Source organism: Monomorium pharaonis, chromosome 7 (assembly GCF_013373865.1).
Source record: "Monomorium pharaonis isolate MP-MQ-018 chromosome 7, ASM1337386v2, whole genome shotgun sequence".
NCBI classification, from domain to species: Eukaryota; Metazoa; Arthropoda; class Insecta; order Hymenoptera; family Formicidae; genus Monomorium; species Monomorium pharaonis.
The window spans coordinates 19100002-19116186 of NC_050473.1; the positions used below are offsets into that span (position 1 = coordinate 19100002).

General features: G+C 40.0%; 1 protein-coding gene across 4 annotated transcripts in view; it reads left to right on the forward strand.

The window, feature by feature from the left end:
• Nucleotides 1-932: 932 nt before the first annotated feature.
• LOC105828871 (transcriptional regulator ovo) overlaps nucleotides 933-16185 on the forward strand; it is a 37546-nt gene continuing 22293 nt past the window's right edge. For all 4 annotated transcript variants that reach the window (XM_036289420.1, XM_036289418.1, XM_036289419.1 and 1 more), the window contains exon 1: nucleotides 933-1937. In XM_036289420.1, coding sequence (XP_036145313.1) covers nucleotides 1784-1937 — 154 coding nt within the window. In that variant the 5' untranslated portion in view covers nucleotides 933-1783. The remainder of the gene's footprint in view (nucleotides 1938-16185) is intronic.

A 16185-nucleotide genomic window follows, 5' to 3' on the forward strand; every position in this document is an offset into this window, starting at 1 on the left:
GATATAATTTCTATAAATTGAAAAAAATGGATTGTTTGTTTTATTCATATGGTACGAAATTGTGAAAAAAAAATTAGGAGACGACTCCTCGATTGCGTTTCGAGATTTCATCTGGTGAATACTTTTTCTCTCGTGAAGAGGGTTGTAACATCGTAAAACGTTTTCGCTCTCGAAATTTTCTTTTGGTAAAGATCAGTAAAGATTGAAAGATAATTCGTGCTTGACCCGTGCACATAACTCAATGTCGCCGTTCGGATTGAAAAAAAATTTGATCTCTCCGAGAAATCTCAACACACACACTCTCTCTCTCTCTCTCTCTCTCAATTTATGCTTTATAGTTTATCCTTGAATACATTTTGTTACAAAAAAGGCAAACTTACTTTAAAGCGTAACAAGATAAGCCAGTAAAAACAATACAAGTTCCGGTTGCTTGATTCACGGCTTTCGGCAAGAATGTGGAAGGCCGAAAGCCGTGAGGAGGAAAGGCGCGCTCAACGGGAGGAAGAGAGTTGATTACCCGGAAACCGCGTTCAACAGCAGAACGTTAATTCGATCAGAAGGTGCAACCGACGACAGGAACAACTAGTCTCTTCCTCTAGAAGAGGTGGAAGATGGGAGAAAACAATGCGGTCCCTTAACTAGAAGGAAAACGGGGAGTGCGAGGTGCGCGCGCGCGCACAGTGCTCTCGGGATACACACACGTACGATGCTCCGTTATGCGCATGCGTCAGGGAACAGTCCTGATCTCCGAGGACTGCAGGCCTGTGTTGCGATCAAGTAGTCCCGCTGGCTGACTCGTGAGGTCCTATGGTGGGACGGAGGAGGTGGGCCGGTGGACGATGGGGTAGGGGAGACTTGAAGACAGTCAACGGGGTCCGCGCGCGCGTTTTGCCCAGCCGATAGGCCAGACGAGGAGCGGGGATGGGGACCGATGGGAGGAGAGCGGGGCGGAGAGGGGGCCGCTTACGGGGCCCTGACTACTGAGTTCACTTACTTGCGGACTCAGTAGCTCACGAGAGGCCGCACGGTTGAGTTTCCTCGATGCCCGTTCGGTCGTCGGAGTCGCTCTCTCTCTTTCTCTGTGACATAACTGTAAATCCGCCGAGAGCGAGGGAAGTGACAAGACGCGTATGGACCTCAGCGCGCCGGAGCACGAGGGGACCGGTGCGGTTCAGTGTTTTTTTGGTCGCGCCAGCGATAACAAATACTGTGTGCTGTACCTGAGGACCGCGCGCGATTACCGGTTTTTTCTTTTTTTTTTTCCCGAGAGGTGTCCACGAGAGAATCGTTCTTCTCTCGCACCTGATCGTGATCAGTGAACCTACTTTCGAATGATCAAATTGAGAGAGTCTTTGCCCGCGTAAGTCTCATTTTTTCGGAGCACGCTTGTTGGTCCCCGCGCTGGGTCCTCCAACCCTCGCGGATATAGTCGGCGAATCGGAGTCGGCGCGAGACAAAGACACAAGGTAGTGGTGAATCACCGTGACCTAGACCGCGCGACAGGTGGATCCGCTGAAGTTCGCGTCTGTGACCGTCGCCCCAGGTACTCTCGAGTATGACACTGTCGCGCGCGAGACGGTACCACTGATCGGTGCTTCGCCTCGCTCCAGACACCAGTGTGTCCCCCGCAGTTGTCTAGCTGTTGTTGGTGGCTGGGCAGCACGGGGCAGAGGGGCGGCAACGCTTATCACTTCGATGTAGTGCGGCGGTGACAAAGTGATAACGCACCCGCGCGCGCTAGTGCATCGCACCCGACCTAAACGGCCTAAGTGGGCAGGTCACGATGCCAAAGATCTTTCTGATCAAGAACCGGCTGCATCAGCAGCAGTTGCGGCTGGAGTCGCAACACCCGAGCAAGAGCCCGCCGCCCGGTAGCGGCAAGGACAGCCCGCTCGGCAGCTCTGAGCCGTTGAGCCTCATCGTCAACAAGGATCAATGTAAAGTGATTTCCATGACTACGAAACGGAGTGGAATCGGCGTAATCTCGGCGAGATCGGTTTCTCTGCGGCTTAAATATATCAATATGTTGATATCCATTTTTCCACCCTTGCGAAAAGTGCAACTCGTCGAAATTATATCGGTTCCAGTCTCTGATTCAGATCACTTCTTTTTTTGGAATTTTTTTCTAATATTTGAGATATTAGTTAGTAGTAGTAGAGGAGAAGATGATGTTATGACTAGTGGTTAGGAATTCTTCTGATTACCTGTGGACTCGTTTGTTTAGTAACCCGTAGTTATGTAATGGGCGTCGATATTTGTTATAGGAAGTTAGTAATATTTTCTCTTTATTTAGATTAAATATATAACTTTATAACGGAAAAAACACTGTTTTTTTAACAAAACAAAATTTTCAAGTCTATCTTAGTGGAGGAGTTTTCATTATCACTTCTGTTTTTATAAATAACATCCTAAGTATTAAGATATTTTCTAATTTTGAATCTAGAATTGATTCAACAACATATTGGCGCGAATGAAAATTTTAAGTTTCCAACTCAAAATGATTATTTAAGTCATTGTATGTAAATGGGACTATAATATCACCTTCTCCGCTATTAATGAATCTATCGTATTTTTTTTCGTATTGATATTTCACAAGTTCTTTGGTCAGTTTAAAGTACATTTTTAAAGCGTTTTTTCTTAAAATTTTAAAATAGGTCTGCACTGAGAAAAAAAGTTCTGGACAAAATTTTTCAATTTGATTGAATTTCTTCAGTTGAAGCATTACATATTTAACTTAAATACATAAGATACTTAAATTTCAATTCAAGAATTTATATATTTACCATGAATTACAATAAATAAATATTTGAACTGAAGAATTTTAATCAAGTTTAAAAATTTCAAATTAATGAATTTTTTTTCTCATGTCAGTGCGTGAATGAACTTAAAGACAGAATTTTGGCAAAATAAATTTGAGTTTGAGTTTAAGCTCTCTCTACGCAGAGAGAAAACAACAAAATTAACATATCACTGTCGGAGCGTCGAATTGAAGCAATTAATTCAAATCGTATATTACGGAGAACGGGTAATGTCTTCTGCATTATAATTATCGATACAATCACCATAATGCGATCTCGCGTTATGAATTTTTTTGCGCATGCATCGTAAAAGAAAGAGAGAAAAAAAGAGATAAATATCTATACGAGGCTTTGTATTAAATCGCGGCTACGACTTTTGCGTATCTATATCCGCGACGCATTCATTATGGAGAACCGATTAATGAGGCCCGAGACAATTATCTTCATCTTTTCGGTGCTGCGTGCGTATATATGTATACACACACAGCACGGCAATTTGATACGCCGATTATCGGATCGTTACGGGGTCGCGTAAGCCGCTGCCGTGTAAAATTAAGATAGCGATCGCGACAGTTTAATCCGTAATATGCGGACTGTCGATAACGCGGAACGATCAGGACGCAAGTGCAACTTTGTGCTCTCGGGGTACCTTCTCCTTTACGATGTACCTGCCCAACAGGAAAGCAAACAAAAAGGGAGAGAGAGAGCGCCCTGACATGTTACACTTTGCCGCAGGTGCGATCGTATTTTGGGGTACAGGTGCGATTGCAATTCGTATATATATATATATGTATATATATATCTCGGGGCGTTATCGCGCGCGCAAACGCATTCGCGGGAACTTTTTTTACCTTCGTGAATCGCATTATGCTAATCAGTAGTCGCGTGTACGTTTTATTCGACTCGATCCCTTCGATCGCCCGACGTCATCTCCCTTAATGCATCGCGGCACCCTTCCCGAGGTTTGCAACCCCTTTTTCTCGTCTCGTGTCAATGTTCCCCCGCGTTTTTCGTCGCGAACTTGACGCGCGCCGATCAGGTTGCAATATGGACGGGAAAGGGGGGAAAAAAAAGAAGAAGAAGAAAGAAGGAAGGCTTCTCGTCGCCGATCTGCCGTGCTGCTCGGCGCCGAGTAACGGCTGACCTTTGGCGGTGCTTTACGGCGAACTTGTATCCGCGCGCACGCCACGTGCAGTTAATTATATGAGCTGCCACTTTGCGCACGAACGCCGCGCGCGCGCGAGCGATTGCATAATGACGTTTACGTCGCCGGTACGAACGGTTTCGTCGAAAACAACGGTCATCCTGCCGCCGCCGCCGCCGATGAGAGAAACGGTATAGTGAGTGAGTGAACGGCCGTAAAGCACAATTGCGATTTGTCGCCGTTTGCACGCGGCTGCGCCAAGGTCGACCGAGCTTGCACACTCGTCGAGGAGGATTTTTCGCGTCTCGCAACACTGCCCCAGGTGCGTCGTTGCGCTTATCGTTATCGCGCGGGTCGTTTTTACGTATGCACTTCTTCTCCACGGCTGGCTGGCTGGCTGTAAAGATATAATGAACCGATCGTCAGGCTAATGGATTGCGGAAAATGGAAGAGAATATGCTGCGCCGACGACGTGAGCTTGCAGTTGCATAATTCGACCGCTGATTTCTTTTTTTTTTTTTTCTTCGTCTCGGAGCCTCTATTAGACCCTCGGGCGACGGGTCTAGTCGATCTCTCTCTCTCTCTCTCTCGGGGTCGATCACGGGTGGTGGTACTTTTACAACGGTATAGTGAGTAGTAGGCGGAGGTGGGAGCCGAATGCGTAGTCCTAAAACTGGTTTAGCGAAGCTGACCGGGGCGGTCTCTCCTCTCCTTTATTCCTTTATCCTCCGCTCTCCTCCCCCTCCCCGCATTCTCGAATCTCGTTTTGCGTCAGGTCGTCCCCGACCGCTCACGAGAGCCTTTGCGCATAACACGGGCGATGCGCAAAACGCGCGCGGTGTCGATGGCCTGCCTGTTACCGTCGGATCACGGTGCGCGCCGTATCGCAGGTGCACGGGCTGTACTCTCCTTCTTCCTCCCCCTCCCCGCCCGCCTGCAGCCGGCCTAGTATACTGCGCGCGTATACTAATTATACATGTTAATTAAACATTTATGTTACACGGAAGCGATTCGTTTCGGAAGCGTCTCACTCGGAGCCCCGGCCGGCACTTCGTTGCAATCGCTATTTCTTCTCTCCTCTTCGTCCCGCCTCGTGAGGCGCGTGACCGGCGCAGCAGCCGTTCAATTAATGCGACGGCGTCCAATTAAGTGATTCATCGGCCCTCGAATTTTAACGGCCGCTAGCCGTATAAATCGACTCATTAGGCGCGCTCGCGTCGCTCAGGGCGCCCTTTCGTTCGCGCACGGCGAGCGCGCCCGCCGATGATAAATATCGTTATCTTTGAGGAGAAGAAGAAGAAGAAGAAGAAGAAGATTCATCGCGACGCGCGTGCAGTATCGTCCCCGCGGGGGCTAGGAAGGGAGGGAGGAGATCGTCGATACGTTACGTAAGCATCTATTGCGTTGAGCGCGTTGCGCATTAGTTTTTATTTGCATTTTCCGCGTTGCCGATTAAACGGCATCCCGACTGACGTGAGATCACGATGGCACGTATAATATAACGTTTCCCGCGAGCGAGCGAGCGGCGATGTACGACGGCGACGACGACGGGTCGACACGTGCAATATATTACGTTCCGGCGCGCCGGTCGACCGGAGACTTCGATGCCCGCCTGAGCGATGAGTCGCGGCGCTTCGACCGTCGGGCGGGGATAAACATTTTTCTCTCTTCTCCCGACGATTCTCTCCTTCTCCCGCGCGACGATATCAGAAAGAAACGTTACACCGTCTTTCTTCCTGTTGAACATTTTACAATTCACTGTGAACACAATTCGATATGATTTCAAAGAGATATCTAGTGTTTGTGTTAGATATCCTTCGAAACGCGTTCTCTTCTGTTTTTGAATGGGAGAGATTTCTTTGATTTCTAGAAATATAAACGTACAAGTTTTCTGTATCGCTATATGCAAGTTTACAGGCAGAAAAGTATCAGTTCTACTGCAAAGAAAAGCAAAAAGTACTTGGTTTACTTTTTTAAAAAAATAAGTAACAGTTATCTTTTGCGAGCAATTTTTTAAAATTATTATCTTAAAATGTACTCGTCATATAAATTTTAAAGAAACTCATTATTTACTAAAGGTAAAGAACGTAAAATTGTATCGAAGAAAAGTCAGAATAATAAACAAATCGAATTTTTGTTTTAATTTAATATTACAATTTTATAACGATTCTTTTTGTAAAGATAAACGTTACTTCAAAGAAAAACGTTAAAATTTAGTAATTGTTTTTTTTGCGTCTAACTTGAAGTATTGCGGATATCTTTTCTTGGAAGATCAAAACAAATGTCATTTATCATAATTTTGTTTCTCTCGTTTCTTCTCATATTGCAAACTTAATATAAGTACGAAGTGTACACTGAAAAAAAAAAAGTTAATTTTCCAACTAAATTAAAATTTTGTCAGCTCAATTGCACTTAAATGCACAAATTTCAATTCAAGTATTTATATAGTTAATTGAAATATATAAATACTTGAATAGACAAAATTCAATTCTGTTGGAAAATTCAATCAAATTAACATTTTTTTTCAGTGTAAGCATAGAAAAATATTATTCTCATGTTTAAAAAGGCAATTAATTTTTAGTTTTCTTGTTTTAAGTATCTTTTAGAAAAGATGTCTTTTGATAATAAACTTAAGAATATACTTATTATTTATACTTGAAACCAATAATATCCGTACACACACGGAAAATATAACTTGAATTAAATATTATTATTGATTCATATGTAAAAGCATCAAATTAATTCAAAATACATTCTGAATCCTAAAACTTTAATACTTCAATAAAATATATTAAGCTAAAACAAAAATTCACTTATTAGTCTGACTTTCTTTCGACGCAATTTCATAATATTCTTCATAAAGAGTACAAATCTTTTCTTTAAGTACATGATAATGAATTTTTTTTAAATTATGGTAAGTACATTTTAAGACAATCGTCGAGAGTGAGAAAGAAAACATTTTTTTTTTTATTAAAGACAACCGTTACTCACTAGAAGAAGAAAAAAAGAAGAGTAATTGAGCAATCGCTCTTCTCGACAATATTTTTCTGCGCGTACGTAGAACCGAGGCTCAAGTGGCATAACTGTCCTCCATGTAATCGAACTTGTAGCTCGCGTCTCTTATATGGATTTTCATGGCCGCGGCCTTAGAGACGACGTGCTCGCCACTCTTCTTATCGCGTCGCTTTGAAACACGTCGATGAGTTTCTGAAATAGCTGATGGTATTTGGCGTATCTGTTAGGCAATCGAGCGCGCCTCCCGTTAGAGCCTTCGGCAGGAACCTTCGGTTTCGCGCGAGCTTGGTTGCGCAACAAAACGCGCGCGCGCGCGCGCGCGCCTCGAGCTTCGAGACCGCTGTATCGCTGCTGTCAGTGATCTCTCCGCGCGACGGCCAAGGCAAGGTAACCGTGCCCCGGCATTAGAATCCCGTCGTAGTGGCACGGCACGTACATGTAGCGGCGGATGGAACGGGTGGGGAAACGGACAGAAGGACGCGAGAGAGTCCGTCGACTAAAAATTCAATGCTGAGTACGGAAACTCTCCTCGGCGATCTCGTCGAAAAGTGATTCACGCGCTTAAATATTGTTAAATTATTCGAGCCCTTTGCTTTCACACAGAAAAAAAAGGTTTTCTTCAGTTTCAAAGTGGAAATCTTGCGTTAAAAATAAAAAGAATTTATTTGAATGAATTCTTGTCATTGACATTCTTATTATTTAAGAGGTATTTTCTTGAAAGGAAAAACCATTGGATAGAAGATACCACATGCTCGAATCGAAGATTGTAATTTTCTTACAATGAAATAATTTCTATTATATTATATTCTCGATTTAATAATTGTGGGTATTGAAATAAAATGATAATATTGTTGAAATTCGAGGCCTTCAAATTCTTTTAAGAATTTGAAATTATACATTGTTGCATATTATATACACTGATAAAATCGTATTCTAGGAACCAAGGAGATACTTAAAAAAAAAAAATTAAAATTTTTAGAATAGAGGTTAAATAAAATTAAGTAGCTCTTCTCAAATTTAGACTTTTCCTTTTATTTGTAGAATATCCTCTTGGTTCCTAGAATACAATTTTTTTCGGTAAATACTTATATGTATAAACAAATGCGTTCATATGAATATATAACAGTTGCTTTTTTTTCTGTGCATTGTACTTTTTTTCCCCCTGAATGTATGCCACCTAGACCGAAAAGTATCTTATTAATCCGTTATGAGACCGAAAGATTTATATTCTCGCTTTTAGAAAAATCCTCTAGAATGGGAACCAAGTGTAAGGACATTCTAAACGTTAGATTTATTCCTTTTGTTCTGAGAAGAATTTTCTTGTGTAAATTTTTTAATGCATTAATATTGAATATACGGTACACAATGTGCTAACTTCAACTCTTCGCGCTTGAAGAAAGAAGGATGTCAAGCCGTCATTTCATTTTCATTTAATCATTTCAGATAAAGATTCCGATTAAATTAATTGGTATCTCGCGTAGCGCGGCGCGCAGATGCGGACTGTATGCGCGGATGCTAATTAATAATGCAATCGGTGTCTTTTACTTCACTTTATTTACCGAACACTCGGCAAAAAGATCAAGACGGGCTGTGGATGAGGACTTCTGAGAACCATTTGCACTTCTTAGATCGAACGATTCCGTAAACATTTAATAATTCTCACGGACCGGATACGCATATCTTTCATTTTTTTTTTTTTTCAAGCGGCGTACTACCTACTTTCAGCGGGGCGTTTCACGTCAACTCTTTCTCAGATTACTTATCCGCGCTTACACGACCCCTCGGCTAGACCATTAGAATTTTAGAATGCGCCGTTCCTCGCTCGCTCGCTCGCTCGACGTCACTCCGTATGGAAGCCTGCGGCGACGCGGCGCGTTTTATGCAATTGCGGTGCGACGCACGCTCATTCCACTTTAGCCGATGGCCGCGCCAAAAGAGGATCTCACTGTCGCCGTGCGCGTGGAATGCGTTAAATTCGACGCGACGAAGGGAGCTGGCAGGGCCGGCGCGATCCGTCGCGTGAAACTGGGCGTTTATTGAACTCGTAGAATGGTCACACAATTGCGGCCAACCGCTGCACCGAGAAAAAAACAAAAAACAAACGCGATTACAAACAATTGCTGCAATGCATTATTCTCTAAGTGTTTAAAAATATAATTAAAATACACGTATGAATTATACAAAATGTATAATTCACATTAGAACTGCTAATAAAAATAATTATCACGATAAAATTACGAGCGTATCAAATACAGACGCATAAAGTAGATAAAATTATCGTAGATAAAATTTGAAAATTTATTAAAAGAGACGATAACTGTAAAAAAGAGGATCAGGTTGGAATTTAAAGGTATTCAAAATATTTTAATTTAAGCCTTGCTGTTATTTCCGAAGCTTAAAAATTAAGAACACTTTTGAATTTCAACCTGATCTTTTTTTTTTATACACAAGTTCAGTATTTCCTCCAGCAGATTCTTCAAACTTTATCTGCGGCTTGACATGTGATTTTTAATTTTATTGCTAGTGCTAAATTGATTTTTATTAGTATAGCTTAAATTTTACATAATTTACATGTATTTTATGATTTGCGCGTGTAAAATTCGTAGACACGGACGTACCGGACATTAACGTTTCTGTAAAAATTTCCAAATTGATGTAATTTATGTCATATGTTATTAACAAATAAAATAAAACATAAAAGTGTCAAAAAAATGTCTATTTGCATGCGTATTCATTTTATTCTTGAATATTAATTAATAATGCATTGCGATATTAATTTTCATCACTTTTTTTATTTCTTTTTTATTTGTTTTCTCCCCTGGATGTTGTGCCGAATATGTTCGTTCATTATATCATCGTGTGTTTAAAAAAATGTCAGAGTCACGCTACGTTTCCAGTGTTATTCAAACTATACACATGTTCATTTAAAGGAATAATCACTGCTACAACTCTCAATGTAAAATTAACTAACGTATAGCACACTGCATGAAAAGAATTCTTTTGACTCTTTAATTAATCAAAATTAATTTTTATTTTTCAATTTTTCTTATAAAAAAATTGAAACTTCCTCAATTTATGTAGTAAAGAATATTCTGCTTTTATATCAATTTTAATTTTTAATTTCACAGAAATTCTAACAAATTTTATTACTTTTTAAACATCAAAATCAACACTTTCCAAACTGGAGCAACCGTTACTTAATAACTTTAAAGTAAATTAAAAGTTTTTCTATAATCAAATAAATTTCTGATTTTTTAAATAAGAGTTATAATCGATCGAGGAAAATTAATTTTTCAAAATTGAAATTTTCTCAATTCTAACACATTCTGTTAACCTTCCAATATCAGAGTCAATACTTTCCAAGTGGCACCAATCGCGTTACGTAGTATGGCTTTCACGTAAAAGTAAATTAAAAGTTCTTTAGCCTTGACATTTTGGTACCTGCGAAAAGCGTTAATTGGGTAGCAATAGATTCGCACGAAAGCGACGAGCGAGCTGAAGTTAAGTCGGATCGCAACTTCGCGACTTCAAGAATAAGGACTCGGGCTACGGTGAGCAAGATCTCCACGCGTTTCAGTTGCGTGAAAAAAAAGTAAAGAAAAAAAAAAGGGGGGGAAGAAACATTCGCGCCACAAATGAGACGCCGTTAAACGCCGACGTCGCTACACCCGCTATATAGATAAATACTGTTACATCCAGTGCACATACGTACGCTTTAACTGTCGTTGACACGCAGGTAATCGCGCTCGGTGACGCGCGCACCTGTTGCAAAGGCTGGTACACCAGGATGTGCAGTCATCGCGACGAATTACAATGCATCGCCCGTAAGGCCTCGCGATGCGTGCATGCATGCCTAATCGCGTACGCGCGCGCACGTGCGTGTTTGCGTGCGCGCGTGCGTGTGCGTGTCCGTTCGCCGCATAGGGGTACCGGGCTCCTCGCGCGCGGTTCACCGTGACGTTTTCCACGTTGAAAAAGGAGGCGTGAAATTAAATATCCGAACGAACTCCCCGTACGTTCCTTTTCGCGTACAGTTACCAAACATTATCGCACGCCACGGAAACGTAACTAATTTATTCCGATTTGGCCGCTGAGACTTCATCAATCCGCGAGGGAGAGCGCGATTGATGGTACATTTTTTTTTTTTTTTTTAATTTGAATCACTCTCTAAGGCTCGTCGAGTGAAACGTCGAGAAGAGTGAACATTGAGCTTGCGCAATTTTAGAATGATTTAAGAGCCACTGGCTAAAAAGAAAGGATTTGTACGATAGAAAATATGCGATTGAAAAATAATTATAGTCACGAATATTATTTATATAATAGCTATTACAATAATATTAATATATAATATAATATTATATTATACATATTATTATATGTGTATTAAATTATAATATATTATATACAATATATATAATATTAATATTAGTAATAATAAACATCGTATACTTGTATTGATGCCGACTAGGAAAAAAATTGTACTATAAATTGTACAGCTTTAAAATGCAGCATATGGTTATTATTGCTAATATTATAATAATAATTACTATAGAAATGATATTCCTGACTATAATTATTTTAGTATGCAATTATAGTTACAAGTACAACGTACATTTTTCTGTCAGTGTAATATAATTACACTGAGAAAAAAATTTTGTTAATTTGATTAAATTTTCCAATTGGATTAAATTTTGTCTGTTCAAGTATTTATATATTTCAATTAACTATATTACGCATATTCTCGATTATGATCGATTATAATTTTTATTTAAAAAATCGGAAATTTCTTTTATTACAGAAAAACTTTTAATTTACTTTAAAGCTATTAAGTAACGGTTATAAATACTTGAATGTAAATTTGTGCATTTAAGTTAAATGTATAAATTCGTCAACTGACGAAATTTAAATTTAGTTGGAAAATTTTGTCAAATTAACATTAATTTTTTCTTAGTGTAGGCTTCGATGAAATAATTTCAATTAAATGTTTAATTAATACAAAGTTTATTAATAATATTAATAGTATCCAATTGATTGTATTTTGTATTCTCAGTGTGTTTCTCACAATTTTCGAATTGTAATTCTCATCGTTCGAACATAAATTCGTCTTTCCACGCGAAAACGGTAGGAAAATGAGGCTTAAATCGCGTGGGATTTTAAATTCACGTTTCCCTAATGTGAATACGTCCCTGCTGCGGGGCTCAACGCAAATCTTGCGGAACACCCCGCAGACACGTACGCCGAGATCCACCGGACTTCTCTCGTCGCGCGCATACACGGGGGAGGGGGGAGAGGGGGGGGGAACAGGTTCGACTCATCGTCGTTGAAAGCGCCGCGAGCAGGTACACCTCTAGGTTGCGTACGCCATCGTCATCGTTGTGTCGTAGCTGGTGGTGCACACATACACACACGCCTCGTATAAAGACGATGAGTGTACGGCGGCGGCGGCGGCGGCGGTGGCGCAAGAGGGCCGTGACCGAAATTCTTTCCGAGCAAGGGGGCCAAGTGCAGAAGAAAAGAACGTTCTGCGCGATAAATCTCGCTAGCTGGCCTATCGGCGCGATCGTTTCGCGACGGTGAATTATCGCGAGCGCGCGACTATTACGGATAATAGCCCGCGCGCCGTCCTCGCCGCCGTGGAGACCGTCACCGTTGTAATCGGTCCCATGTGCGCTGTGTGTTGTTTGCGTCGATCGCCAAGCGTGGGTAGAATGCGCGAGCGCGAAAGTTCCCTTCTCGCCCGGCGCGATGTGACGATGGCGAAATTTAATTTCAATCCCGCGGTGTCCCCGATCGCGCGCAGTCCCCGCGCTCCCTCTCTAATTGTCGCTGCCCGCAACCTTGGGAAGACAATCCCGTTTCGAGAGTATTCTTCTTATGTCGAAATTTAAATGCCGAAGCTGTTAGATGGACACAACTTTCTCGCTTAATAATGAAATTTTTTTGCCCCATCGAAAAAAATAGATTTTCAGAAGTTAAGAAAAAAATATAAATTTAACCCTATTATTATCAAAACAAAACGAGAATATATGTATATGAAACAGTAATAATTTTGCTTACGTATAATTTAATCCTTTTTGAAGAATTTGATGATCTTTAATGTTAGAATATTATATTTTTATTTATATGGTTATTTTCTATTCGATATCTTTTTTCTTAACTTAGAATATATTTTTTCCAATAAAATATCTGTATAAAATTCTACGTAAGTAAATTATGTCCTGTGTGTGTAATAATCTCATTTTAGTATTCAACAATTCGAAAATGAAGATGACTGCTAAAACTAAGAATATTCTTTTTCCCGTGTGCTTTTTCAAGCCTCTTCTTATTTGTTACGAGAATCGTGATTTTTATTCTCGTCTGAGTTCTCAAGTTCAAAGATTTTTGTCTTTCTATTCGAATTGGCGCGACGGATTCATACTAAAGTCGAATGCAAAACTCCAATGAAACCGAAAGGCAATCGAATTTGTTTTTATTTTTTTACACAGAGGAAAAAAAATTGATTATTTTCTCTCTCTCAATACATTTTAATTCTTTTTCAACATTATTTAACGCTCGATGTGAAGGAACGGCGAGTTTATTCGCGCCAACCCGATAAACAATTTCGAACTTGGTTCCTGCATAATTGCACGAGCGCGCTATTGTTTCGAAATGATGGCGTAGTTTGTGGTCTAGCGTTCCGGCAACAGGTAACCGCTCATGACACCGCTCAGTCGCGACGATCTCTGCCACGGTCTCTGATCCCGTCTCTCTCTCTCTCTCTCTTTCTCTCTCTGTTCGTTTGGAGAATAAAAAATCCCATGAAATACTACGAATCAGACCGCCAAGGTAGTTTTATCGGCTGCCATTTTCTCTGCTGCTATTCTAATTAAAGGGGGAATGAAATTACTGGCCGCTGTGCCTTGTAAATTAATACTGGATCGAACGAAACCGATCGCCGATACGATTAACAAGATCATCGATTTAATTGCTTTCCTCGATAAGTACGAGCCGCGGTAACGCTCGCATCGTTTTATGTGCATTTAATTAGATTTATCGCGTTTATTAATCTTCGATTTTTCACGCTTCTCCGCGATGAGACTTAAATCGATTTATAATTTCCAGAGATAATTGGACGCTCATTATGCAATACGGACGTAAAACCGACGTTATACAACCGTACGTTGAATTATGCGAGTAGTTGCGTATATTCACTTGAAAATCGCACGATAATGGTGACGCGTGTACAGTAATAGTGTCCCATGACACGGGACTGACTGGTGTTTTTTTTTTTTTTTCATCGTCCTCGCACAAAAACGGTTATCGGTTATGAGATTTCTCTGGGAATCGCCAGATAACATAAACAATTTCATTGTGTAAGCATAATTGCGGCACACAAAGGTCCCCGATGAACGCGACTTATAATTTCGTCGACATCACACAGCGATTCCCTCTGCCTCGAGATACGCTGTAAAAAATTTAATTCGCGCTTATCGGACGCCGAGATATTTCCTGGTAGTCGGAAACATTTTCTAAATTACCAATAGTGCCGGTATTTTTTGTACAAATTTTCTCGATTGCTGCAAAAAACCTGCGTCAGAAAAATTGTAAATTACGTAAGACCGTATATTTATTCGCCCGTATCTGCTTGAAAAAAAATTGTGTTCTCGAAATAAGACTACAATATTTTGTAAACTTTCTTAATATATTTTCTTAATGGATGAGAAGTACATTTTCTTTAACGAACTTCTGGACAATGCCATTCTGCGCAGACCATGCTTCACTCTTTAAACAATTATATTATATTTTAGCATAGTAAGCTACATTGTAGCTGCTCAAAGTCTTAAATGGCATTTAAACAACGGATGAGACGATAATAAGAAGTGGCTCGAAGAGATAATCACTTCAGCCAACATGCGTATTTTTAAAATAAGTATTTATAATCCTTATTACTACATTTGATTTTCATGTTTGGCAGAAAACAAAAGAAAAGAAACAAAGCGTGTTTCATATATTTGTATAGAATCAATCTTAGGGTGAATTCTATAAATCTTATCTCATTTATATATCCCTATAAAAAATAAAAATCTCTCTTACTAATCTGTATCCTTTAGAAGAATCCTTACAGGGTTTGGTAATAACTAGTTAAAAAGTTGAAAGTTAATAATAAAGTTAAAAAGTTAATAACTTTTGACTTAATTTAGTTAATTTTAAATGATTTAATTTTTAACTTTAACTAGTTAATTTTTAAAACGTATAAACTTTAACTTATTAACTTTTTTCTTAATTAAAAATGTTATCTGGGTGAAAGAAAAAAAAATTATAAAATAAAAATACATTTCTACCCGAAAGCAATATTTTTTGTTATTTCATATAATTAATGTTATAACTGAATTTACAAATAAAATTAAATATATTTAATGATCGATACTGTAATTATGTTGGCAATCGGACGTAAATAAATTATATAGCTTTTTAATTTAATATAAATAAAGCTTCTCAAAATTAACTTTTACTTTAATTTGAGTTAAATTAACTTTAACTGTTAGTTTCTTATTTACGTAACTTTTAACTTAACTGAATTAATTTTATAATCCATCAACTTTAATTTAATTTAGTTAAAAAAAATGTATATTAACTTATCCAACTCTGCTAAAAGCAAATACTTCGGTTTATTTCAGAAGAGACCGTTATGAAAATAATAGGAGAATTTTTTTTCCAAGTTGAGATACAATTTTTTTCTATGAATGGAAGCGACGCGATCGAGAAGTATATCAGGCAGCCGCGTCATTCACTTCGTCACATTTCGCGGCAATCCACCGGTGTATCGTGTTATCGATACTTAACCGGAATATCGGCACTTTCCTTCAATTCCTGAGAGCAGGTCTCGGCGTTATTGTGCGATCTCTGGCGTCACGACGACACGCTCGACCGGCCACGGCCGGAGTTGCACCGGTCTTCCCCCACTGCACCGATCTCCTCCCTTTACCTCTCCTTCTGTTCCTGACCCGCCGCCGCCGGCGTAAAATGCAGCGACCGGCGATTTTTTTTTTTCGTCCGCGACTTTTCACCGAGTGCCAAGGCCGAGCGAGAAACGTCGTCGTTGTCGAGCGTCTCGATCTCTCGCTCGACCGTAGAGAAGATTTCCTATGAAGCGTGGCATTACTAGGCCGCAAATGTATGTAAATGTGTATACGTGTATGCGTGCGCGCGTGTGCGTTCTCGTATCTTCTAGGAAGCGCGGAACTTGTA